Source organism: Musa acuminata, chromosome BXJ2-9, assembly GCF_036884655.1.
Source record: "Musa acuminata AAA Group cultivar baxijiao chromosome BXJ2-9, Cavendish_Baxijiao_AAA, whole genome shotgun sequence".
In the NCBI taxonomy this organism is placed as follows: Eukaryota; Viridiplantae; Streptophyta; class Magnoliopsida; order Zingiberales; family Musaceae; genus Musa; species Musa acuminata.
The window spans coordinates 46,489,010-46,514,747 of NC_088346.1; the positions used below are offsets into that span (position 1 = coordinate 46,489,010).

The window sequence follows — 25,738 nt, forward strand, 5'->3', positions numbered from 1 at the left end:
ATTTTTCTGAACACACAGAACTGCATCTCTCATCTATATAAACAACTGCATCGCCCTTGGTTCGGGTCGTCATTGTTGAACTTGCTTGAGGATTTGAATAGGATCCTTGAACACAAGGATTCTTCCTTGAGCTTCTTTAGGTCTTTCCGAAGATCCTAGGCTTAGATTTGATAATTTGGTGATCAAGTCTTCCGGAAGACCCTGAGTAGGTCCAGTCTTTTGCTGCTGGATTTCTCGTATTGTTTGTAACTCTGTTCGTATCCCCTTTATATCTTCAGCGATTTGTACTGGTAGCTGTATTTGGGTATTATGCTGTTTGATTATGGCTGCCTGATGGCTTTGGGTTCCTGGGTAATCGTTAGATTTCAGGAATCCAAGGGATGGAGAATCAATAGATTCTGTGGCTTTGAGTGCTTCTCTATAGGACTCGGTACTCCTAGTGAATAAGTGGCTCATCCGCAGATTTGCCTCTCTATTTTTGTTAGGAGAGTTTCTATTTTTGAGAGTTTCTGGTTGAGTCCTCTTTCTAGAAATTCCTTTGATAGTTCTATTATCAGGCCTTTTATCTCCCGTCTTGATATTGGGTTGTTTTCGGAGAGCAAGACTGAAAGTGTCTCGACTGAGGATTTTAGTGCTTTGATTTCTTTTTCGAGAGACTGGTTCTTTTCTATCAGAATTTTGAAGTTTTTCAGATGAACTCTACTTGAAAAAGATTTAAAGGAATGCGTGCTTCAAGATTTAAAGGCAGAGATATGTATTAAGAACTAGTAAGAAACTTACAGACTCTGGATTAAAACCTTGGAAAGACTTCTCAAAGTAGAACTTCAGAATTTTTCTGTGTGTTCTGCAATGAGAGATGCAGTTGTTTATATAGAGAACTGAAGGCATAGGGTCGGGTGATCTCTAGTCCCCCGTCGACACCCTTTATCCAGCCGTTCCCTTTAAAAACCAAGGGCGCCCTTCTGTGGGCGCCGACGCTAAAAACCAAGGGCGCCCTTCTGTGGGCGCCGACGCTAGACTCCAGATTTCTTAAAAGGCGAAGAACGCCGACGCTAGACTCCAGATTTCTTAAAAGGCGAAGAACGCCGACGCTAGACTCCAAACTTTGCACGGCTCCCCGGGGCTCAGTGCGACAGCTAGTGACCTAAAAATGCCATAACTATTAAAAGTTGAAGCTTTCCAGCCTGTGGGCAGCATCTTGTGTTAGTGTGAGGGCCCTCTCTAATTGCTGCTGCTGCTGAAGGACAGTTGGTAGCCAGTCTTTGTACCAGTTGTCTTTTCCTCCACTCCTCCTTTGGTATTCTTCCGTCTTTGCTGAGTGGATGCTGAGGAGGCACCGTAGTGTGACGCAAGCTTGTCGAGCGGCCTCTCTTTGAATAATTTTGAGCTCTTTTTCAACTGTTTCGAGATCTCGAAGGGGGATTCCTGTTCGGGATCCTGCCCTGAGCTTGGCGATCCCCTGTAGGTATTGTTCTGCCAGGTCGTCAGGAATTGGTTGAGGTAGGCTGCAGCTCTTGGGCTTGGTCTCGCTTGGACCTCCTTGGTAGCCTCCAGCATTAGGATTGCTTGCTCGTCCGGCCATCCTGCGACTAGAATATTTATTAGTCTAGATAGGGAATCGGCGAGAATGTTACTGGTTCCTTCGATGTGCTCGAATTTCACTTCAACGCCGCATCCGGTTATATAGTCGACGAAGGCCATCCACCGGACCCTAGAAGGTTTGTTCTGGGCAGACTTGTTGAAGAAGTTGAAGGAACCAGTGAAATTCGAGCACATTGAAGGAACCATTCTCTCGAAAAAGAAATCAAGGCACCGTAGTGTGACGCAGGCTTGTCGGGCGGCCTCTCTTTGAATAATTTTGAGCTCTTTTTCAACTGTTTCGAGATCTCGAAGGGGGATTCCTGTTCGGGATCCTGCCCTGAGCTTGGCGATCCCCTGTAGGTATTGTTCTGCCAGGTCGTCAGGAATTGGTTGAGGTAGGCTGCAGCTCTTGGGCTTGGTCTCGCTTGGACCTCCTTGGTAGCCTCCAGCATTAGGATTGCTTGCTCGTCCGGCCATCCTGCGACTAGAATATTTATTAGTCTAGATAGGGAATCGGCGAGAATGTTACTGGTTCCTTCGATGTGCTCGAGCACATCGAGCACTAAAATTTATTGCCTTCCATCTCTAGATAGGGAATCGGCGAGAATGTTACTAGTTCCTTCAATGTGCTCGAATTTCACTTCAACGCCGCATCCGGTTATATAGTCGACGAAGGCCATCCACCGGACCCTAGAAGGTTTGTTCTGGGCAGACTTGTTGAAGAAACTTATGATGGCTTGACAGTCTGTCCTGATTATGACTTCCTCCTTATCCAGAAAGTAGATCTTCAGGCTTTCCAAAGTCTTCATTACTGCATGCATTTCTGCATCAATAGTGGACTTGATGGGGTTGAATTTTCCACTTGCGTAGGCACAGATTTTCTCAGTATTCCGGGGGTCGTTCTTCATTTTCTTCCACTTGCAGATCCCCCCCCATCCTTCCATGCAGCCATCCGTTTCTAGAATGATAAAACATTCCTCTGGTGGTACTTCCAGGTCTGGAAGATATTTAACCAAGCTTTTGATCTTTCATATCAGCTCCCAGTCTTGCTTGTTAAACCTCTTCTCACCAGTCGGGCTTGTTTTGGCATAGAGTGGTCCCAGGAGTTTTCCCAGATTAGGGATATAATTACGGGCATAATTTAGTATGCCTAGCCACGATCTTAGACCTTTCTTTGTGGTGAGATTTTCCTCTTGATACTCTGTGATTCTTTTGATGATGTGGGGCTGTAGCTTAATTTTTTAGTTTCCCAAGATTGTCCCAAGGAATTCTATCTCTTTGACCGCCACCTTCATCTTTGATGGGCTTAGTACCAGGCCATGTTTCTGACATATTTCCAACATTTGGGCCAGGTGCCTAACGTGGTCTTTCTCGTTTTTCGAGAATACTAGAATATCGTCAATGTATATTGCGATAAATTCTCCCGTACCTTTGAAACATTCGTCCATTTTTCTCTGAAATACTGCGGGTGCGTTTTTTAATCCGAATGGCATTGCTAGCCATTCATATAGTCCGTCGAGAACCCAAAAGGCGGTCCACTCAATTGAGTCAGGATGCATGGCTACCTGGTGAAATCCTGATTTGAGGTCAAATTTTGAGTAAATTTTGCTATTACTGACCTTTCGTAGGATGGTGTTTATCCCTGGTAGGCTATACTGGTCCTTTTCCGTGATGTCATTCAGCCTTTTGTAATTGAATACCATCCTTTCCTTGCCCTTTTTTTTCCACTCCGGTGTCTGGGTCTACTGTTGTTCCGGAGTTGACTATTATGGCAGTTGTGCGATGTCTGCTCTTGCTTGGCCTTGTTACTCCAATCTTTAGAAGGGCGTCTATGTGTTTAGCGAAAGCCTCCTTTGCTCATGGTGTAAGATGCTTAAGGGGCTTGTCTTCTACTACGAAGTCTGGGTTTTTAATCTCTAGTTTGCATATAATTTTGTTCTTTTCCCAGTGTTTTAGGGGGTCTTCCCCTATGTATCCCTGGGCCTTCAGCTGATTCAGTAGGCCTCCGAACCTTTCTTTGATCAGGTTACTGCCTTGCTGAGCTGCGGAGAAGAGGACAGATTCCTGGATCTGGATATACTCATCCTCTTCAAGATCCAGTTCTTCTATTGCTGCTGATACTGGGACATAGGGTAGCGTGTTGACTGTAGTAAGATTTTTGTAGAAAGTAACGGTGTTACCTTCTATCCTTACTCCTCCTTGCATGGCCCGTATGAAGTTGCACCCTATTATCATTTGGATATCGTCTCCCAGCTTCATTGTGAAAGCATATGTATAGGGGATCCTGAATGTGTTATCCCCTATAGTCATTTTGCCACCTTTTAGTTTTTTGTTGGCCGTTGTCTTGGATGTTATCCCGCTGAAATGTACAATGTAGGGATTTTCCTCCATTGCTGCTTTTGGTATGGAATTTTCATCTATGCAGCAGGTTGTGGCTCCTGTGTCTAATATGGCATTTATCTTAAAGGAGGGGATACTTGGGATTTCAATTCGTACCTCTAGGTTGAAGAGCATGTTTTTGGCTTTTCTGGATCCTCCTGTTTCCTTTGTTTCTATAGATAAAGCCTTCTGTGTTTCTTCAGCCAGTAGGACGAACATTTCTTCATTTTCCTCCGCTTCTTTTGTCCTAAGCTCTTGCATTTCTTTTAGTAAATCAGCTTTCTCTAACCTTAGTCGATCAATTTCCATTGCCTCTCCTTCCAGCTGATCATACCTTTTCTTCCATTCGCATATCTCATGCTGTAACCGGAGGTTTTCTTGGGCAGTTGCTATGGCTTGTATTTGTATTTCTTCTAATTCCTTTGCCTTCTGTTGTTCAGATTCTACAGCCATCTTCAATCTTCTGATTTCTGCTTCACAATGGTTAATATAATCTTGCTGTTGTTGAAGCAAATTCTTGGGCTCATACCTCGGTGGTTCCTCGGTCATTACTGGGGTTCTTTTTCTGAAATAATAGATGCTGCACATTCCGCATGAAGTAATTTCACATAGAGGGCAGTGCCTCCTATGCCTCCTTTGGGTCGTCCTTTTGCAGCAATTACATATTTCCATGCTGGCTGGTAGTTCCGTGTTAATTTCCCATATATGTTTGCATTCGGCTTGTGTTTGGGAGACTTGCACCCGGGCCCTATATCCCGTGTCAGGCCCGATCCACCAGGTTCTGCTATCTTCAATGAGGGCAAATATTCTATGAGTAAAGGAATGGATACCATGCTGTAGACTTTCCACGTCTTCTCCCTCAGAGATGGAGTAAATTGCATCGCTTTGATTCTCTCCTTCTTGTACTGATAGGATTTCATAATCATCTGGGAGGTCAAGCTGTTCGAACATGGCTACCCTTTTAATATTTTTGCGATCATTGGGGCATTCCCTTGCAAAGTGCCCTTCTTCCCCGCATAGGTAGCATTTGCACTTCTTGTTTCTAATCAAGTGCTTCCTTTTCTCAATTCTAGCATGGGAGGAGTGTGGTTTTCCTTTGTAGGTTGTTGATCTCCTTACGCCATACCTTCTTTCTGGTTTATTGTAGTATCCTGGAATGAGAATTTCGCTGCAAAAGGATAGATCTTTAAGGGCCCTTCTGAAAGCCGCGTCCTTGCATTCTGCCTCTAGGTATTTGTAGGAAAATAATACTCTTGGGATTACCCCTATTGTGTTTCCCCTGTATTTTGTTTCGAATGCCTCCTTGATCCTTTTGCCTAGTTCTCCGGGCATTTTAGACCATAATTTCTCTGAGAGTTTTGGGCTTGTGAATAGCCTTCCTGTTTTTGACGCAAGCCTCATATAGTCATTCAGGAATTGGATAATATGTTTAAGGTTTGTGCATGATAACCTTTCAAGGTCCCGGTAGGCCTCTTCTTGTGCTGTGGTGGATCCTTGGAAGGGGTCTTCTAACATAAAAATTGTCCTCAGTTGTGAGAGGATGTTTTGTGTTCCTCCTGAACCATCCGCGTTGGCCATTAATAACCGGTATTCTTCAGGGTACACCATCCGCCATGGGATCCATGCTAGTTTTTCTGCTTCACCAAGCATATTTTCGATAAACTCCATTTTGGCTTGGGGATCGGTGAATCCTTGTAGGGAGACCAAATTCTTTGTTATTGACTCCCATCTCATAAATACTTCCTCAAACATCCTAAGTTGGGATGGGATTATGAACATCGCCCCTTGCTGTTGAAATGCTGACGGGAGATTCCATGCTTCAGACAGGTCTTTTGATTTAAACCTTGGCTGCCTGGAGTAGCCTTCGTACGCAGGCTTCTGGCTTGTTGATTCTATGTTTACTGTTGGGGGGTAGTTGGCTGGTTCCATTGTTGAGTCGGTGGGTGGTCTGTAATTTGATACTGCCGACGATGCATATACCTGTTGAGATAATCTAGCCAGGTGGGGGTATTCCATCTCTAGATCTTCTTCCAATCCGGCTGCAACCACTTCCTTTTGGTATTTTTGAGGGTATGGTAATTCCCCTCCATCTTCAGAAACGTCAACTTCCTGATAAGAATTTAGATATTGACGTAATTCATTAGCTTCATCTTCGCTGTCGTCAGATAGTTGAATGTTGACGGCTATGGTGTGGTTCCGAATTTCTTCTTCATCACTGAGTGCCTCGTCGTCTGCGTTATTATAGTTGATTCGGCTGGATGTTGATGCAGCTTTGTAGGTGTCGAAACTTATGGATATCCTTCCATCAATAAGGTTGCGACTCCTTATTTCTGCAGGCTGCATTGGTACCATAATCTGGGTTGGTCGAATAACCCAGTCTCTGCCACGTAGCTCAGCTGTGGAGTACCTTCTTCCGGGGAGTGCCCGGACACCGTGGCTTGTTAGGTAGTCCACCACCCGTGATATTTCGTGCGCGAAGGCGACATTCGGGGTATTTGAAAGTCGCCCCACCATGCCTCGTGTAATTAGCAGATTTGCTTCACCATCCCGCCATGTGTCGTAGCCTCTAGCGAGGATTGATAGTTGGATATTGTGAAAAAAATCCCTAATTGTCATCATTATATCTGGGATCACGTAGACCAGTTGGCTGCCTCGAGTTAAGTCTACTTCCATGGTGGCTATGATGGATCTGTCATCTGTCCATCTGTTGTCCTGAACACCAGTAGTGCTAGTGTCCCTTCCTCCTGTCTGTGAAGGGTTTGCACCCTGACTTGAGTATTCCCAAGTGGATGTATTGCATATGGCTTCTCTGCAATTGATCGTAGCTTTCTTCCATAATGAAAGCTCTATCTTCCTGGTTGTTAGTAACCAGCATGGCTTCTTCCGATCGGTGTGTGTACACGCGATGGTGGGCATCATCACGTCTGGAGTGGTATAACACCTCTGCAGGTGCTATTGTTGCCCTTTCCCTCATGGAGAGCCTCAGTTGTACTTGGAGGCTTATCTGTTGCTCAAGTACTTGCTGGGAAATGGTTGGTCCTCCCAGCAGTCTTTGCCCGATTCGCCTTGTCGCTTGTTGCGCGTTGAATAGCCTTCTATGGCTCCTCCTGTAATCGCGGATCTGATCCTCGACGAGAGGGGCAGATGTTGACGCTTCTTGCCTAGAGGTTCGGGTCGTCATTGTTGAACTTGCTTGAGGATTTGAATAGGATCCTTTGAACACAAGGATTCTTCCTTGAGCTTCTTTAGGTCTTTCCGAAGATCCTAGGCTTAGATTTGATAATTTGGTGATCAAGTCTTCCGGAAGACCCTGAGTAGGTCCAGTCTTTTGCTGCTGGATTTCTCGTATTGTTTGTAACTCTGTTCGTATCCCCTTTATATCTTCAGCGATTTGTACTGGTAGCTGTATTTGGGTATTATGCTGTTTGATTATGGCTGCCTGATGGCTTTGGGTTCCTGGGTAATCGTTAGATTTCAGGAATCCAAGGGATGGAGAATCAATAGATTCTGTGGCTTTGAGTGCTTCTCTGTAGGACTCGGTACTCCTAGTGAATAAGTGGCTCATCCGCAGATTTGCCTCTCTATTTTTGTTAGGAGAGTTTCTATTTTTGAGAGTTTCTGGTTGAGTCCTCTTTCTAGAAATTCCTTTGATAGTTCTATTATCAGGCCTTTTATCTCCTGTCTTGATATTGGGTTGTTTTCGAAGAGCAAGACTGAAAGTGTCTCGACTGAGGATTTTAGTGCTTTGATTTCTTTTTCGAGAGAATGGTTCCTTCGATGTGCTCGAATTTCACTGGTTCCTTCAACTTCTTCAACAAGTCTGCCCAGAACAAACCTTCTAGGGTCCGGTGGATGGCCTTCGTCGACTATATAACCGGATGCGGCGTTGAAGTGAAATTCGAGCACATCGAAGGAACCAGTAACATTCTCGCCGATTCCCTATCTAGACTAATAAATATTCTAGTCGCAGGATGGCCGGACGAGCAAGCAATCCTAATGCTGGAGGCTACCAAGGAGGTCCAAGCGAGACCAAGCCCAAGAGCTGCAGCCTACCTCAACCAATTCCTGACGACCTGGCAGAACAATACCTACAGGGGATCGCCAAGCTCAGGGCAGGATCCCGAACAGGAATCCCCCTTCGAGATCTCGAAACAGTTGAAAAAGAGCTCAAAATTATTCAAAGAGAGGCCGCTCGACAAGCCTGCGTCACACTACGGTGCCTCCTCAGCATCCACTCAGCAAAGACGGAAGAATACCAAAGGAGGAGTGGAGGAAAAGACAACTGGTACAAAGACTGGCTACCAACTGTCCTTCAGCAGCAGCAGCAATTAGAGAGGGCCCTCACACTAACACAAGATGCTGCCCACAGGCTGGAAAGCTTCAACTTTTAATAGTTATGGCATTTTTAGGTCACTAGCTGTCGCACTGAGCCCCGGGGAGCCGTGCAAAGTTTGGAGTCTAGCGTCGGCGTTCTTCGCCTTTTAAGAAATCTGGAGTCTAGCGTCGGCGCCCACAGAAGGGCGCCCTTGGTTTTTAGCGTCGGCGCCCACAGAAGGGCGCCCTTGGTTTTTAAAGGGAACGGCTGGATAAAGGGTGTCGACGAGGGACTAGAGATCACCCGAGCCTATGCCTTCAGTTCTCTATATAAACAACTGCATCTCTCATTGCTTTGGAAGTAGGAGAAGGCCTAAAATTGGTTAAACAATCTTGAGCTTAGCATTTTGGGTCACGTGATTCTAGTCTCATCAAGCCAATTGATTAGTTACCGCAGGTCATGATAAGCGAGGCACAATCAGTGGAGGCGGTAGCAGGGGTCAAGAAGGATGATGTCAGGAGTTGTCAAAAGGCATATTCAAAGTTGTGGCTTCCAAGCTAAAAGTAGCCTGCATTTTCACATGCAAGCAGTTTAGTCCTAGATGGAAATACAGGGTTAAAGGCTTAAGTTACACTAACGAATGACAGTTTCAATGTGGGTAATTAAGCACCTGCATTTGATCAAATGCCCGCTTTGCACTCATAGCAATTCCAAATTCAGGCAACTAACAGCACCCAGGTTGTTTTAAGATTGTTAGAAGTAGTCAGAAAATGAAATATCTACGACTAACATGCTTGATTAACCATAGTTGAACTATTTAATTAATATACTGAAAAGCAATGAACTAAAAGCATACCCATGCTGAACAATCTAAAGAAATTCATACCAACTGAAATTGGGTCTGTTGATGCAGAAACAGGCTGTCCCTCGACTCCATCTTCTCTTACTGGAGTATAAACAGCCACAAGTCTATATCCTACGTCATCAACATTAGCTTCATACATCCTACTTGTCTCACCTGTAATGATAGAATGTTGAAAAAGGGAAGATAATAGAGCTTTGAATGGTGAGGTAAAAAGCATAAGCTGTAGATCAAAATACAAAATTCCCTCAAACAAAAGTTGACATGAAAGGAGTTGGCCACAAGTCAATTTCAAATATCAGATATAGCTCAAAACATAATCATGTTTAACATTGTGTTTATAAGGATGAACGCAGACCACAGGTCCCTTGCCCTCATTGGCCACAGGGCACAAGACAACATGAACTGCTAAAGAATATTTAGCAGTTGTGTCAAACAACAGTAGACATTTTATTCAATCCTTGTGGACAGTTCATATTGTCCCAACCTCGAACAAATGCATTAAATCCAATCATATAATCAAATGTCCATATCAGATCACAGAGACCTGATTTACCAGAACATCAAGTTTGGTAGCTCAGAATTAGACCAAGCAAAATATTCTTTTGAAATGACTTGAATCATTGTAACCCAATTCAACCAAGCTCTTTTTGTCAGAAATATAATGCAATTTCATTTTAGACAACCAACATGACTTTTGCTATGTTGGCCCTTTTTGAGTAAGGGGACACCCTGTGACAAATGTTAATGTAGGTCTGCATGACCCTTTTTTAATGGTTGAAGTAATGTTATGAAGTCTTTAATATACTTGATAAAAAACATTTTGCGAACTTGACCAAAATCTTGGTAGCGAGGAACTCTTTTAGCACATATCAATTAAATGTATCACAGCAATTTTGTTTCCTGGTTTGAATGATTTAATAAGCCTTAGCTGGAATCTATTGCTTTGCTTTTTTTGGATGCCATATGCTGCTAATTGATAAATAATGAATGTGAAACCTTTTAGAATTCAGTGATAGAGAGTTAACAGCATATATTAAAAAAGATGTCACTTGGCAATACATGGTCCACCGTTCAATACATCAATTTGCATGCCTAATAGTTTTTTATTAATAAGTTAATTCATCCTATTTACCAATCTGTTTAAGAATTCTGGATAAGATGTAGTCTTTGGTCTTTGCAACCTCCTATGTACTCAAATCCTAGTAAGGATTTGAGTTCTAGGTTTCTAGGAGCATGGAGGTTGCTGACTGATTGCCAGCATGGTCTGTGCCATGCTGGGCCAGCTTGCAGACCACCAGCACTAACTATGTAAAGAAGAACAGAAAAAAGGAAAAGAACATTACAGAGAAACAAAAAAGTTCAAATTAAACATCACACAGGAGCAAACTTAATTAGATATAACATGAAGCCACAGTCACCAATGAGGACATGGGCAAAAATCAGAGGATGAGAATGCTAGTTTGTGCCACAGCCAGATGTAACAAAATCCAAGGCCAGAACCATCATAACAATAAACATAAATACAATGATGACAAAAAATAAGAAAAGTAAAAAACCTAAACCCATATTTTAACCATTATCCAGAGCAAACTAGGACCGTTCAAGGCCAAATGGTTGGGTCGGTAATGTGTATGATTTCAAAACAAGGATGGATGCAAATGGCAGTCGACACAAGTGTAAGATCCATCAGCTGTCCAGACATAATTACCTTACCAATGTCACTCAGCAGAAGAAAAATCTGTGGTACATGGACATCTATTCAGCTAATAACGAGATGTATGTTGCATGCTCCATAAGAAAAAAATGCAATCAAAACCAAAGCAGCCACAGCTAAAAGTATATTATGCAGTCAATTAGTTTCCTTTTCCATAAATGAAAAGTAAAGTTCGTTTTGCAGTAGAAAATGTTTCTTGAATTTAAATAGTGAACATCATAGTTCTGATGGCAAGTTTGTTATACCAGGTATTGAGATTAGATCAGGACTTCCAACCATTGACCTAAGCCACTGAATTCTGCTCTTGCCTTCTTTCCCACCGCTATAGATGCCTCGAACAGCATACAAGTTTGTGTGGAAGCCTCTTCCTTCAATCTCCAACTTATCAATTTTGGGAATACCTGAAAGCAGCAAATTGTGTCATAGAGCAGACTAGTGATGCAACAATTGCTTGATCTTGCCAAAAGATTTTGGACGCAATTAAAAGACTGGAGATCTAGACTAGTAGTTTGAGCTTCAGAATTCAAGTTTTGGATAGTAGAAAATTTAGAACATTTACAAAGAGAAGGTGCTCCATCCCGATCGATAGGACAATGTCACAATGATGAAAATCAGTTGGCACTGTAAGATACTTCGAATTACTTTTATCTTGCAAGTAAAAGGACAGTAACGTTTCCACTACTATGTCCAGTAATTAGCCTATAAATCATTGGCATGGTTCTTCGGCTTAGTTCCAACTAGAAATTAGTGGCAAGGTAATGAAAAGACCTGGCAATATAGCAGATGTTTGTGCTGACACAGTATTACTTGATCTTCCAAACACATCTGTTACAGTGCATTCACATTTGAAACGTCTGCCTATATCCTCAAAGCACACCTTATAAGAGGAAGATAGTTGAGATGGCAATATTTCAAAGGACTGGTGCTCCCCATCTCCTATCGAGGAAAACCTGTTCCACAAGTTTATTATTGAGTGATAAATTCATAAAAAAAGGTAAATAAAGTAACTTATCTTGCATTACCATTGGTACTTAATCTCTTTCTTGTACTTGTTCCAGATATGATGTTGAATATCACTCTTAGGAATTACTTCAACAGCCGTAAGTATTTCACCCTCAACTTCTTTTCCTTTGAAAGAAAGCATCTCAATTTTTGGAATCTCTGGAGGAAAACATGAATCATTGTGTTTACTATGAGATGAATTTTAAAGTAACATTAGCATTCAAAGAATTTGAAGATGTAGACATCTATAATTTTGCATGTATCCAATAATGTCTGCCAAAACATTGGCAACATCAGAACTTCTGATACACAAGGACAAAAGACTTTCTGGAACAAATAAGATACAACCAAAGTACTGGTGCCACACATACACTTGGTATTTTTCAGCAAAATAACCAGCTGTCTAGTTTTATGTGTTGCAGTTAAATCTTAATGATGGGGATATACCAATGTTCTAAACAAGTTATCTAAGAAAATTATCCTAGTGCATGGGTCTCTGCCAGTTGGGTTACAAGGAGGATTGGATGTACAAAGCCTTACCCCAGCAATCACAGAGGTTATTTCATTAAGAAATTAGGCTCATGACCTACTATACAGTTACTGATGCAAAATTAAATCTAGACACAGGTACAGAAAGACATAAAGGACAAACAAAAAAAACTTAACAGAGAAGTAGAGAAAAATGTTATACAATCTGTTGCACACTCCATTAAATTTCCAGAAGTGTCCACATGCTATACAATCTAGCAGATATGCCGTCTAACATGCATAGGAAACAACAGATTTTTAGATATAAAAATCTAGTTAACTTTTGGACACCCAAAAGCTACCATTACCATTGTCAGAAAAAGAAGATAATATGTATCCTACAAGGAAAGAAGTTGTTCCAAAGGCAGAAAACAAACATACCTGGAAGAATTATTTCAGATGGTTCTGATAACTTAAGTTCTCCTACAACTGCATCAGAACGAACAGGAGTGTAGCTGCCAGATAATATTTTAAGATTAATTCTTAAACAATCCAAGGATTAGACTCTGTATGCACGAGGCGTAACTCTGAAGAATTATATGCAGTTAGGTAACTTGAAAATGAATAAAAATATATATTTAAATAGGCGAAAAAATTGTTAACAATCTCTTCAAGGAACTGGAGACAATTACATCAAAATAGAGTAACTATTAATAAGAAATGTATTTTGCTGAAAATTGGAATCTTGGAAGGGATCCACCATATTAAGTCGTGAGTATATCTATAGCTTTCTTACATGTATTATCTGAGGAGCAACCCCTAGCATCCGTGAAACTCAGAAAGATGGAGAAGTGCTGGACACAAAGCACCTTTTATCTGCCACAACCAGAAATCAGGGATATGGCAAATGTGTTCAATCTTTTTTCTTATTCTCATATTTGTTTATCATAATGTGTTTCTCAAATCTGTGCTATGAACCAGATGGTAAAACAACCTGCCACAGTTACTGCATCTGACACCTCATATGGAATAAACAACTCCTCCCACAACAGATTGTGCATAATCATATATGAAGCATTGTCTGATGATTGCAGCTTCTGTAGTATGCTGCATCACAGTCGACTAGAAGTACTAACCAAATGCCTAATTCACCAATTCTGTGATAATCAAACCCTATCACTCAGATTTTGGTTCTTGTCCGGTCAGTTCCATTTTCTACAACCATTATCAGATAAAGGCTCAGTTCTCTATGGCCATTATTAAATCCAACTGAGGGAAACAAAACAAAGGAATGTGCTAAAGGAAATTCCATGTGCCATTTGGATTGTTACACTGGTCATACTACCATGTTAACTGACATATTCTTTACCAATGAGGTACGTACGATGGAGCACTGACCAAAACTGGTATTTTGAACATGTTATCATATGTACCAAGACACTGGGTTATGAGCACACCCTGAGTTGCAGCCAGTAGATTATTGTGTTTCATCAAGACTGCTGAAGAGTCACAATTTCAGTAAATTAGCAGCTCAAGAATAGACAGACTAGCAGACTGCACAGATACCACTTGGAGTGGAGCCAGGTTTCAAACGAAGGCATGCGAAAATAGTTAGATTGAAAAGTGAACTACATTAATGTTAATTGAAAACAATTTCAATAGATAAAAATTTCAAACATATCCATTTTAACTGCAAACAATTTCAAAAGATAACATAGATTGGCAAAAATATTAAAACAAATTCATTTTAGAATTTATACAATAGTTAAATGTGATGCTTGTGAAATGGTATGTGCCATGGTCATCTTTAGAAAAGTTGAGGTCAAGAAACTTCACCAAAGATTTTAGATAAGTATTGTTTAACACACATGACCAGGGCTCTTGGGGGCTGAAAGATGCACAGGAGGGTCACATATGGAAGAGAAATGTGGCAAATAATATTCTCAATGGTTCAGGGACCATGCAATAATGCAAACATTCCCCAGGGCCCACCCCATGGGGGGTAATCATGTTCATGTATACATGAACAATATTGCTATCACCAGTTCTTCAGTTAAGGTTACTTGATAAGAAATCATAGTTACCCATAATCAATATCAAAAAAATTGCAGATAGTATAATTTAGTGATATTAACAAATAATTTTTAAGCGATCAATTGAATAGCTTTCAAAGAGCAACAAAAATATACAAACAAATAAATACTTACCCAAATAATAGACGGCAATTATAATCTGAATCTGTAACCTCATAGGTGGTGGAATTAGCCTCGGAGATAAGGACAATAGTTCCTTCTTTACTTTCTCTATACCAACTATAGAGGCTTGATCCCTCATATCCACCATAATATTTTCCCTCTCCAGCATATACACCTGAATTAAGAAGCTTTATGTGTACTTCCGAAACAGAAGGAAGAGCTGCATCATTCAAAAATTTTGAACAATAAGAAAAAAGAATAATCAAACAAGACAAGTATTAATAAGACAGAGCACCATACAAATCAAGACAACCTGCCATGACCGGTTGGCTGCTAAAAGCAACTAATGGAGCACCTTGTTTCCCATCTGCACGTGTAGGCACCCAGTGAAGGGCCAGGTAAGAACCAACATCTTCAAGTGACGGTGTGTATGTTCTGTTCACACATTTCAGTATCCAAAAAAGCCAAGCTTTATTATAAAGTACTTGAACAAGAATCTCAGTAGGATAAAGGTTGCCTAAACCACAACTCACAGGGTTTCTCCAACAACAAGAATATCATCAGTGACAGAAACTCTATTCAAAAGTTCTGACTCATCTATCTTCTCTTTGGTTCTGTACCAAATATATTTCCCAGTTCCTTCCTTTCCACCATAGTATGATTTAAGGGGAACAACTTCCTCATCCTCACAACAGCTTGGCTGGACAAGATCAATACCTTTTGGATCCGCTGTATAATGGGCAAAAAGATAAATTTATAGTGATATAATCATGAAATTGGATTTTTTGTATATACTACAGAAATCACAAAAAAATAGAAGTTTCTGAACAAAAAACTGAGATACTCATACTACACATTAGTTTGAGTTATTCTATGCAATTATAATTATTAAGTAAACCTAATTCAACCAAATCTGTCTAAAATGAGTAATTAGGCATTTCATTTTGCTGCACAACAGCAGAAAGGATCCACTGTATGGATATATTGCCATCAAGATACCAGGTTACTTATTGTTCATAATGTCCAAGTTGTACCTGTGGATATATCAATAGTCCTTACATTACAAACATTCCATATAGAAGACTTGCTGGCCATTCACTACCATCCATGATAAAGATATTTTGAGTGCAAGTTACCACAGAGATCAAGAGTAATCTTTTTGTTCTCATGCTAAGACCACTAGTTTGCTCGTACATAAATATTTATTATTTATTTCATGTTTTGTCTTACCAGTCCATACCAGTGTACCGACCAACTATCGGTATGGTACATACCAAGCCATACCAAGTGTACCAACACATGGTACAATGGGGTTTACTAATGTATCGCCCATACCAATCCCCTGTTAGACCGGTACATACCACTCGTACCGAGCAGTATGCCTCGATATCGCAAACCTTGATTTATTTATTTATGACCATTTTTTGTTTTATTTTATCCTCTTTATATCTAGAAAAACACATATTTCAGCATCATAGTAACTGAGATATTGAGCACCTTCATTCTTTGAGGGAAGAACACATTTTAAGTAATACCAGAGGAAAAATAGAGAAGAGAGAAAGAGAGGATAAAATATTAGGAAAATATAAATACACACAAATTATATTTCTTCTTTCAAGCACATAAAAGTGGAAATGATGAGAAACATACTTGTATGAAGTGGCATATTTGCCCATTATAGTACTGACAAAAATAATGCAATAATCACCATAGAAAAAGATCAAGATTTATGTGTCACATGTGTCCAAGATAGCCAACAGTTGATGCATTACAATAAAATAAATACCACATATCCCACACTATGCAGAGCCTTTGGGACTGCAAGTAGGTCGAGCCATCAAGTACATGGAAAGTCTATTTCAAGGTGGAGCAAAATTATCATTATCTAAACACACAACCAACAGATGGAAAATATGGTGGTTGATTGTTGTTTAGATCTGGATACCCAAATATACTTCGAAATAGGCAACTATGTTGGTTCTTTTTGAAGTATAAACTACATTCTCTCTCATCCTTTACTACTGTAAACCAAATGCCTATAATTTTATCAAAGAACTCATTGATAGATCTGAGTTAGAGAATTAATTATGTATTATATTACTAGGAACACAAATGACATGATTACTAGAAGATTTGGTATCACAGGGCAATAATTTTGTGGGGGTTGTACAGACAACAAAAAACAACTGCTTTTTATGGTCTTTCACATTAAGAAACAAGAGCATGGCTATGTTTGTTGCATACACTTATAGTTTATTTCCAAATTAGAAAAGAATATTAGGTACCACGCTACATAATTGAAGCTATTTGTCGCAATATCTGATTAGTGTTAATATGATAACATCCGATTCAGATCCATAACCACTCTATCAAACTATTTTTTTCAACTGATATTTGGTTCCTGTCTGCATGAATCAAATATCATGGTATCTGAAACAGACAGTATTGACCCAACAATGTTCTGGCAATATGCTTACTAGGGCTAGAATGATATGGATATTAAGGGGATTCAGGCTTGACCCAAACCCCACCCAACAAGCCAGTGGATCAAGATTTCTCCCAATCTGCAACTGGTGAGTTGAGTTGGGTTGGTGGGTCAAGGCATGTATTCCCTATTTTTTTGTGTTTGCAAAACATCGATGTATGAAGAAAGATATGGTTGATCCAAACCTGAACTAAACCCAGCAGATTATACTGAGTTTCACTGAAACTGTTTAGGTCACGATTCCTACCCCTCTATCATATCAAGGTAAACCAATTTATGATTCTTCTAGTGATATACCCAATCTACTTGTACAATTCTGACGTTTAGGGTGTATAATATCCATATCAGCATTTGCATCCTTTGAATTCCATCTCCAAATCATTATCTCAGATGCCTATACTGACCACAAGAACATGCAAATGGATAGTTCAGTATTTGATAAGATGTGCAACACAGACCTATGCTGTGTGCTAAATTGATGCTAGGATGGTATCAGCTTATCAACTACCAAGTACAGAATGTCTAACACCTTGATTGTCAAAGCAGATGCCATACAAACATCTGGTTCTTTATATGACATTATCTGCACGATGAACCTGTCTTGCATGCCAAAATGGTGCAGATCCATAAGTTCAGGATGTTCAACACCTTAGTTGATGAAGATATCCATTCTTGAAATAATGTGATCCAAGTAAAAGATACTTACCAGGAACAATGATATCTGAAATAATGAACTTCGGAGTTCCTGTTGTTCCATCCTTCCGAACTGGTGTATAAACCAGCTCAATGCGTTCACCAACATCATCAATAGTCAGATCTAGATACTCTGAAAAATAAGTTTTACAGATGAGCCTAATTAATGGTGCTATGACATTTAGGTAATGAAATTTGTTTGAAAATCTAATGGACTCACCAGCACCAGTAACTTTTGTTTTTCCTGCAGTACTCTTCACCCTGAACCATTCATGGATGCAGTTTCCTTGTTCACTGTTAAACAAAACAACAACTGGTTATCAGGTTTAAACACTTGCTCATCAAAAACTAACCAGAAACAAAGCAGTCTAACCCTCCACTATATTCAGCAATAAAGCTCAAGCGCCCTCCTTCAGTCATTGTTCCATGAAACTTGAGATTACGACAAGTTGGTGGTCCTACAAAAAAATTCAATGATAGAAGCCTTTGTTGAGATATCTATAAAAATATGAAACAACTGTATGTGGAACAGTAGTAAAGTCAATAAGGTTAATTGTTCAAGACGGAAGGTCCACATGAAAAGATAAGACAGAAAAAGAACCATGTTTGAATGTAAAATTAGGGAATGTTGAGAAATGTAGATCTTGAGAAACATGTGTTTTCTAAGGGCGAGAACAGACATACCAGGTACTATTGGACCAATGTATTCAGAAATGACAATAGGACCACGAGCCAAATCACTTCTAACAGGTTCACACGAAACAGATATGAGAAAGCCAATATCATTGATTGTTATGGTATATGATGAAGTTGTAACACCTCCAATTTCACTTTGGATGCCCTCAGGACTAGTCTGCAAATGTATCATAAATTTATTTAACATGAAAGCTGAAAATTTAAACTAGCTGGACAACCAGAAGTCAGAATTGGTTATTATCTTTCTAAAAAGATATAGTAAAAACAGATAAAGCTGATGAACCCTACTGACCACGAACCAACGGAAGACAGAATCACCTTCTTCACCACCCCAATATTTCTTGTCAGCAATCAATGTGTTTCCTTCAACAGCCTCACCAATTATCTTAAGGGAAAGCACTCTTGGACTTCCTGTTAGTTGAACAGTTTTTAGAAAAATATGCACGTTTGCATAGGTGGCATTCTTTTTTTATAAATTCAGTCAGTATAAGGAATACATCTGACAGTAGTAATTGTAGCAAGCAAGGAAAAAAAACACACCACTCAGTGAAATAAATGATTTTATAAGTCAGCAAGTGCTAAAAGATTTCTCATGGTACAAACGAGCCACGAAAAAAAACTAAAAATCAACACTTACCCATCCATAGTTTTGCAAACACATGCCCGGTTTGCAGATATGCTATTAATTGTGATTAACTTAGTTCACTTCAGATAAAATATTTACTTCTTTGGCTTAGACAAGGTGGCATATTTTTATGCTTTTAGAGCTTTTTCTCTTCAGTTTGTCAAACTCCATCAGAGTCATGCAGTCTTAAGTCTAACATATATGTATGTGTATATATATGTATATGTATGTATATATATATATATGTGTGTGTGTATATATATGTATGTGTATATTTATGTATGTGTATATGTATATATATACACACACATATATATATACACACACACATATATATATACACACACATATATATATGTGTGTGTGTGTGTGTGTATTAATCTGTCATGTTAATACTCATCACAAATTTTAAAGGACATATATGCACCTGGATGAACTCGTTCTTGTCCGATAAAAGTTCTTGGTTCACCAATAATACCATCATCTCTTACAGGAGTGCATTTAAAAGAGACAAATTTGCCAATTGCATCTTTTGTTATCCGGTACTGAAGAAGTCCTGATGCCTCCAGTATTAAGGCACCTACATCGGTTTCATTCTGCAAATATCCAAGGCAAAATTAAGGAGTATGGAACAAAGGAAGACCAAAAAGAATTTCCTTCTGGAAGATGTGAGATGCAGACAACCAACAAAATTTGTATATTATAACTGATCAGGGAAAATCATCAACATATCTATTTCCCAGCTCTTAAAACATGAACTATTAATAAGAAACAGGAGAGGGCATACTTCATGGAGATACCAACTGTAGACACTCTTTCCCTCGTGGCCCCCAATGTAACCATATGATGCTGTCAACATCTCACCCTCGGAAAAGTCACCAGTGACAGATAGAAAATTAAGGCTTGGTGGAAGGGCTGCCAAAAATCATATGAAGTTATTTATGTCCTAGAAACACAAAGAATCACACAGGAGTAGAGGATACATGATAGAGTATGATTCAGACACTACCAATAGAAAAACTAACAACTCTGAACTTGAGTATGAAACATTCAGTTTATATTACAGTAGACACGACAAGACTTAATGCTCTAAGAAATGTTAACTGAAAGGTAAAGCATTTTAGGTTTTTCTATGAACTTGCCAGGTGATCTGTGGAGAATAAGAAAAAATAATGAGTTCAAAATTAATCAATGGAACTCAAACACTGCAAAGTATAAGCAACATAAGTACACTCTGGCACACAAGGTTTTCACCAATGCAAGGTCTGCGGACAATTAATTTTGCAGTCTTATCCCTACAAGCAGAAATGTTGTTTAAATAATAAAGTTAGTATATAGTTTTGCACATCTCAAATATTTGAATTTTGTGGGTAATACCACTAATCCAGTTGTTTAGTAACTACAATCTTTATTCTTATGATATGGTAATCTTCAAACAGGGTTCAAAATCCAAATTCCACCATACTGTGCATCTTTCTTCTCAGCAACTTCTTTGTGTCCTCACAGTCCCTGTCACTATTCTTGTTCCTCTCTCAGCATGATCTTTCGCTGCCCTGTTGACATCTTACAGCATTTTGCAACAACCTTCCACTCATCAATTATCTTTTAAATAAATCAGGTTTTCAACTCATGGCAGACGCATGACATATTCAGGTAATGTCTTAATGCTCAACCGACATTTACTTTATTCTTCATTTAGAGATCCTTTGCCTCTAAATTCTTTATTAAAAATTTTCAATCTTTTCTCTGTCACATCAAATCCCAGAATTGCCAACCTGGGAACTATAATTCCCACATGAACCACAGGATCTAGTGCATAGTCCTAGACACCTAATAGGTTAAGAGTAAGGAAAGTGATTGTTCCTAGACACCTAAACTTGTTTTGGACCTTTGATAATGAATTGTATTATAAAAGCATATGGACAGTAGAGTACGCTGAAAGATAGAATCTGAAATAAATATCTGAACGACTGGCAAATATGAAAGGTTCAAACTTCAAACAGAACTTCATGTAACAGGTATTAAGAAAAACCATCGTTCCAGTGGCATGAAAAAAATCTCTTAATGAAGTTGAGAAAAAATGTCACCATAGGCATACAGTGCCATGCTTGTGAAATTGCAGTTGTTAATCATTAATTTCTACAAATCAAAAACTAGATTAAATATAAAAAACAAGCAAATTTAGACCTTGGCAGCAATCCCTACAAAACGAACCTCTTTCTCGATCAAAGAAGTGTTCAAGAAATTCATGGCATCATAAAAATGAATGCAACTTACTCTCAACGACATTCTCTGATATAGCATATGCAGGTTCACCAGTTTCGCCATCAGGAGCCATAGGAGTAAATTTTGCAACAACATAGTACCCAACGGCACCAAGGGGAATACGAAATGCCTATGAAAGGATCAAGTTATGTTTAATGTGAACAACTTCAACTGCGTTTAGAAGTTAGTTATGAGTAGCATTTGATGAAAAAAAACTTAAGATATCTCACCTTTGCAATTTTGGAGGTACTAACTGCTTCAAGAAAATTTTCAGCTTCCAACTTTGGGGAAATTGTTTTGAACCATTGGACTCTACTAGATCCCTCAGTTCCCCCAGTGACAAGAGCACTAACAGTAACTTTGTTTCCCTCTCTAAGATCTCCAATGATCTTTAAATTGGTTACCTTTGGAGGGGCTTCACAACACCGTGATAAAATTGGGGGGAAAGAAACTTTAGATGAAAAGAACAAATTTATTGATGCATAAAGCAAATGTGATGTTTGGCTTATACCTTTCTTTACAATTTCTGTAGTGGCAGATGCTGATTTTCCCTCCTGACCTGGAAAGCCACAGAAAATGAGTTCATGACAACAAAATTTTCCTCAATTTGAATAATCTATAACTTTCAAGAGAAATAGCACATGAACATACCTTCAAAATTGATGGGTATATAAATAAACACCAAGCGTCTTCCAATATCTTCTTTGGTCAATGTATATTCACTCGTACCAGATGATGCTAGTTCACAAATGCTGCCAAATTAAATCCAAAATAGAAAACAAACTTATATGTTAAAGAGAAAATGCGAAAGAATATCAAGTTTTTCAGCATTCTTGTGAAAGTAAGGTAGGATTGCAAAATTATTCCACTTTTACCATTAATAAAACTTGTACAATCAAGAACACACTTCAACTAATAAGCTTCATTACTCTATAATGTCAATTAAAAAGGTACAGATATGCCACAGGCCAGAGATTTATTATATTGCAACAATTAAGGATACATGAGCATACTGAATAGGACACTGGTATAGCAATACTATAAAACAGCTGATAACCATAACTCAATGACTCATAGCTAAGGCATTTCAGTAGTGATAAGCTTTGAAAGTGACAATGTGTTAACCATATAAAAGGGGTTCTTTTTGCTAACCACAAGGTCAGCATATGACCAAAACCCTAATCTTTTTGTCCGGGGGATTTGATGAATTTCAACTACAGGTTCAAGTAGAAAGAATCAAAGAGAAGTGATTCAGCTCACGTATTCTAGATTATTTTTGTCCAAATTTTTAATGAAGGTAAATTAGTAACATGCATACTGCCCAACTAAGTAATTTTAATTTTGTTCTTAAAAGAAAAAATAATTAAGTTTAGGGTTCGGCAATAAGTTCAGATATACCTTGAATCTTTACTCTCTCTTAACCACTTGAACCTGCTTGGTCCTTCTTTTCCCCCAAAATATTCTCCAACTCCTTTTATCACGTTTCCTTCAACAGCATCTCCTATAATCTGCACATTATTGACTGAAGGTGCAGCTGAAACAAAGAAAATAGGCAACAAACAGTAAGCAACAACAACAACAACAGTAAGCACTGCAGGAAAATAAGTTAATAAGCAAATGTGTTTACTCCAGGGTTTGCCATCCTGCGGAATACTGCTCGGTACAGGCAGCAGTACATACTGGTCTGACAGGGGACCAGTACGTGGACCACCCTGTACTAGCAGTCCAGTTAAATTAATAAAATATTCAAAGATATGGTGGGCCCATGTCCAAATCATCATAAAAAAAGAACAAAAAAAAAAAGAGATTAGGGCTCGCGACCGCGAGCACTCTTCTTGCGTAAGGTGCAGCCGGCTTGCCATCATCACTTCGCCACTGCTGTTCCACTGTCGCGTGAGATGCCGCCACCTTACAGTTGCCGTTTCCCCACTGCTGCCACTGTCGCTTTGCCGTCGCGTAAGATGGCACTGCCTCGCTGTCGCTGCCTCCCAGGTACGCTGCCACCACTCTTTTCCTCCTCTTCTTTCTTCTTCTTTCTTCTTCTTCCTCCACTTCTTCCTCTTTTTCCCTCTTCCTTCCTCCTCTGTTCCCCTACCACTCCTTCCATTTCTCTTTATTTTATTTCATTGCCGACCACTAGTACGCATCGGCATACCATGTGTCAGAACATCAGTACAGACCGGCATGTACCGTTCCAGCAGTTTGCCGAAACGGTCCGGTACCCAAAAGGCAAACCTTGGTTTACTCCACTGAAAAACACAACTGCAATAAGAATCAAGTGCATAATAATCATTCCATGTAAGAAAAACATAAGACACAACACTCATGGTATGTTGACCATAAAATTGTGGTTCTTCCATACATCAGGTAACTGAGTTTTCATTGGAAGGAAACCTTTCAAGGATACAAAGAGAAAACGCCTGCAACTATGCATACGTGAGAAATACGTGTGCTCCTACAGATAGCTCAAAGAACAATGATGTTTACTGATACTAACAACTAACAAGAATATTACTTGGTAATTGACAAACAAAATATATACATAAGCATTTAAAATATCAAGTGCCAATAATTAGAACTGACAACCAGATAGAAAAATTATATGCATATTGTTGTAGGCAGTATGGCACCATACGCTACAGCATAAACTATAAAGAATCACAACAGAGCAGGTCAAATAAATGACATCAACTCATAATATGTATAGTTAGCAATACCTGCTTTTATGAAGTCAGTCATTGCATACTGTGGCTCTCCCTTGACACCTTCTTCTGTAACTGGAGTGTACATGAAAACCAAACTTGAATCAATGTCATCTAAAGTTAGCGTGTACTCCTCAGCTTCAGCTCCAACTATTACAACAGGACTACCATTCCATCTTCGTCTCAACCAGCTGTTAAACAGATTCATGGATGTTAGGCTTTTCACTATAAGGATTGCATTCAGGAAAATATGAGAATGGTAATGTTCTGGTGCAACATAGAAAACCAATTTCAAATAATACAGTAGATGACTCACCTTGCCACACATTTACCTGGGGTTCCACCACACCATGCAACCTCAGCAGAACCTCTTATCACATTTCCTTCCACAAGCTCACCATGGACACTCAAATTCAGAACTTTAGGATATCCAGTTCCTGGTCAAGGAATTGTTATTAGAGCATGCAAGCTATTAATAAACTTACGATGGTAGTGGTAGTATCACATATAAGTTCCTTCAGGAACTAGAAATCAGCGATGCAAGATGATTACCTCCTATTAACAACTCTACAAGAACTTCTTACAAAAATAAAGCAACAAAAACTAAAAAAGAAATCTCTACCAATCCAAAATCTGATCATTAGTTTATGCTTGTTATCTTATAAATTAATGTAGACATCTTATCATCATCAACTAAGATAGCAAAACAACAATAGTAATAATTCTCTGTATCCAGCATTCAATACCAGATCTTTGCTAGAAAACTAAGGATACTCCAGGCTCCAGCATGGTAAAATCCACTGCTTGACAAGGGTTGAGCCATGAGATTTAAAAGTGGACTTCAAGAGCCAGATATGAAACACCCCATTTTACTTACATCAATGTCCATTATTATATGTGAGGCTCATCTGTTAAAATACGATTCACTCTTTAGAAGCCCTTCAATAGTATGCTCTCTTAGTGTTGTTCCAAATAAGCTAAAATTCTCAAGGTGATGGTAGTTTCCTTCTGAATCTAATTGTAACTTTTCAAACATCAACGAGAGAAAGAAGACTCATATAATAGGCCAAATGAAAGAAAGACTGCAAACTTACTTTTAACTAAATAGACCAAACCCACATATATACTCCATTCTGACATAGTATGGTAGTACCCAATATATTTATGTAGACTTAAAATCTTAGATATTTTTTGGACCTTGTGTTACAAAATCACATCCAAAGATTTTGTTGTCTCATTCAAAAATGATAACAAACATCAATGAGCAAATCACAAATATTGTTTTCCATTTCAGCTTTGTGAATATGCATAATATTTATTCTCAGATCATTAAACTAAATTACATAGATCATGTTTCCAGTTGATTTCTCCTCAGATCTGCTACAGGGGACCACTGCATGAAATGCACCCTGAATATGATTTCTCAATACCGAATCCAACAAGATTTCCAGATTCTCAAGAGATCATGCAGCTGCTATAAGTGGCCCGAAAAAACCACTGCATATATTGCATACCAAGTAAGGGCTTGTTGAAACCCTAGCTATGGAAGACTTCCAAGCAGCTATTCACCACAAATTTTGAGGTGAATGGCATTCTGTTTCAACTACTACTATATTCCAGAAAAGATGGATGCGATGGACTAATTGGGTGAGTTCAAAGAACTACAGACTCTATAGTATAGAGTACAATGAAGAATGCAATTAACAAAAATATGGAAATAGAATTCCACTAGTTGACATATGAGAATCAACAA

General features: G+C 39.1%; 1 protein-coding gene across 3 annotated transcripts in view; it reads right to left on the minus strand.

Moving 5' to 3' along the window:
* The window catches only part of LOC135585413 (187-kDa microtubule-associated protein AIR9-like), a 40,561-nt gene that overhangs the window by 3,217 nt on the left and 11,606 nt on the right, over positions 1-25,738 (minus strand). For all 3 annotated transcript variants that reach the window (XM_065126891.1, XM_065126893.1, XM_065126892.1), the window contains exons 13-34: positions 24,302-24,422; positions 24,001-24,176; positions 22,682-22,817; positions 21,935-22,035; positions 21,795-21,842; positions 21,514-21,698; positions 21,296-21,413; positions 19,806-19,933; positions 19,446-19,614; positions 18,686-18,804; positions 18,382-18,550; positions 18,071-18,155; positions 17,918-17,991; positions 17,711-17,830; positions 15,053-15,248; positions 14,833-14,954; positions 14,532-14,739; positions 12,766-12,839; positions 11,877-12,015; positions 11,623-11,804; positions 11,100-11,255; positions 9,162-9,293 (exon numbers count right to left, since the gene is read on the minus strand). In XM_065126891.1, the coding sequence (XP_064982963.1) occupies positions 9,162-9,293; positions 11,100-11,255; positions 11,623-11,804; positions 11,877-12,015; positions 12,766-12,839; positions 14,532-14,739; positions 14,833-14,954; positions 15,053-15,248; positions 17,711-17,830; positions 17,918-17,991; positions 18,071-18,155; positions 18,382-18,550; positions 18,686-18,804; positions 19,446-19,614; positions 19,806-19,933; positions 21,296-21,413; positions 21,514-21,698; positions 21,795-21,842; positions 21,935-22,035; positions 22,682-22,817; positions 24,001-24,176; positions 24,302-24,422 (2,958 nt within the window). The remainder of the gene's footprint in view (positions 1-9,161; positions 9,294-11,099; positions 11,256-11,622; positions 11,805-11,876; positions 12,016-12,765; positions 12,840-14,531; positions 14,740-14,832; positions 14,955-15,052; positions 15,249-17,710; positions 17,831-17,917; positions 17,992-18,070; positions 18,156-18,381; positions 18,551-18,685; positions 18,805-19,445; positions 19,615-19,805; positions 19,934-21,295; positions 21,414-21,513; positions 21,699-21,794; positions 21,843-21,934; positions 22,036-22,681; positions 22,818-24,000; positions 24,177-24,301; positions 24,423-25,738) is intronic.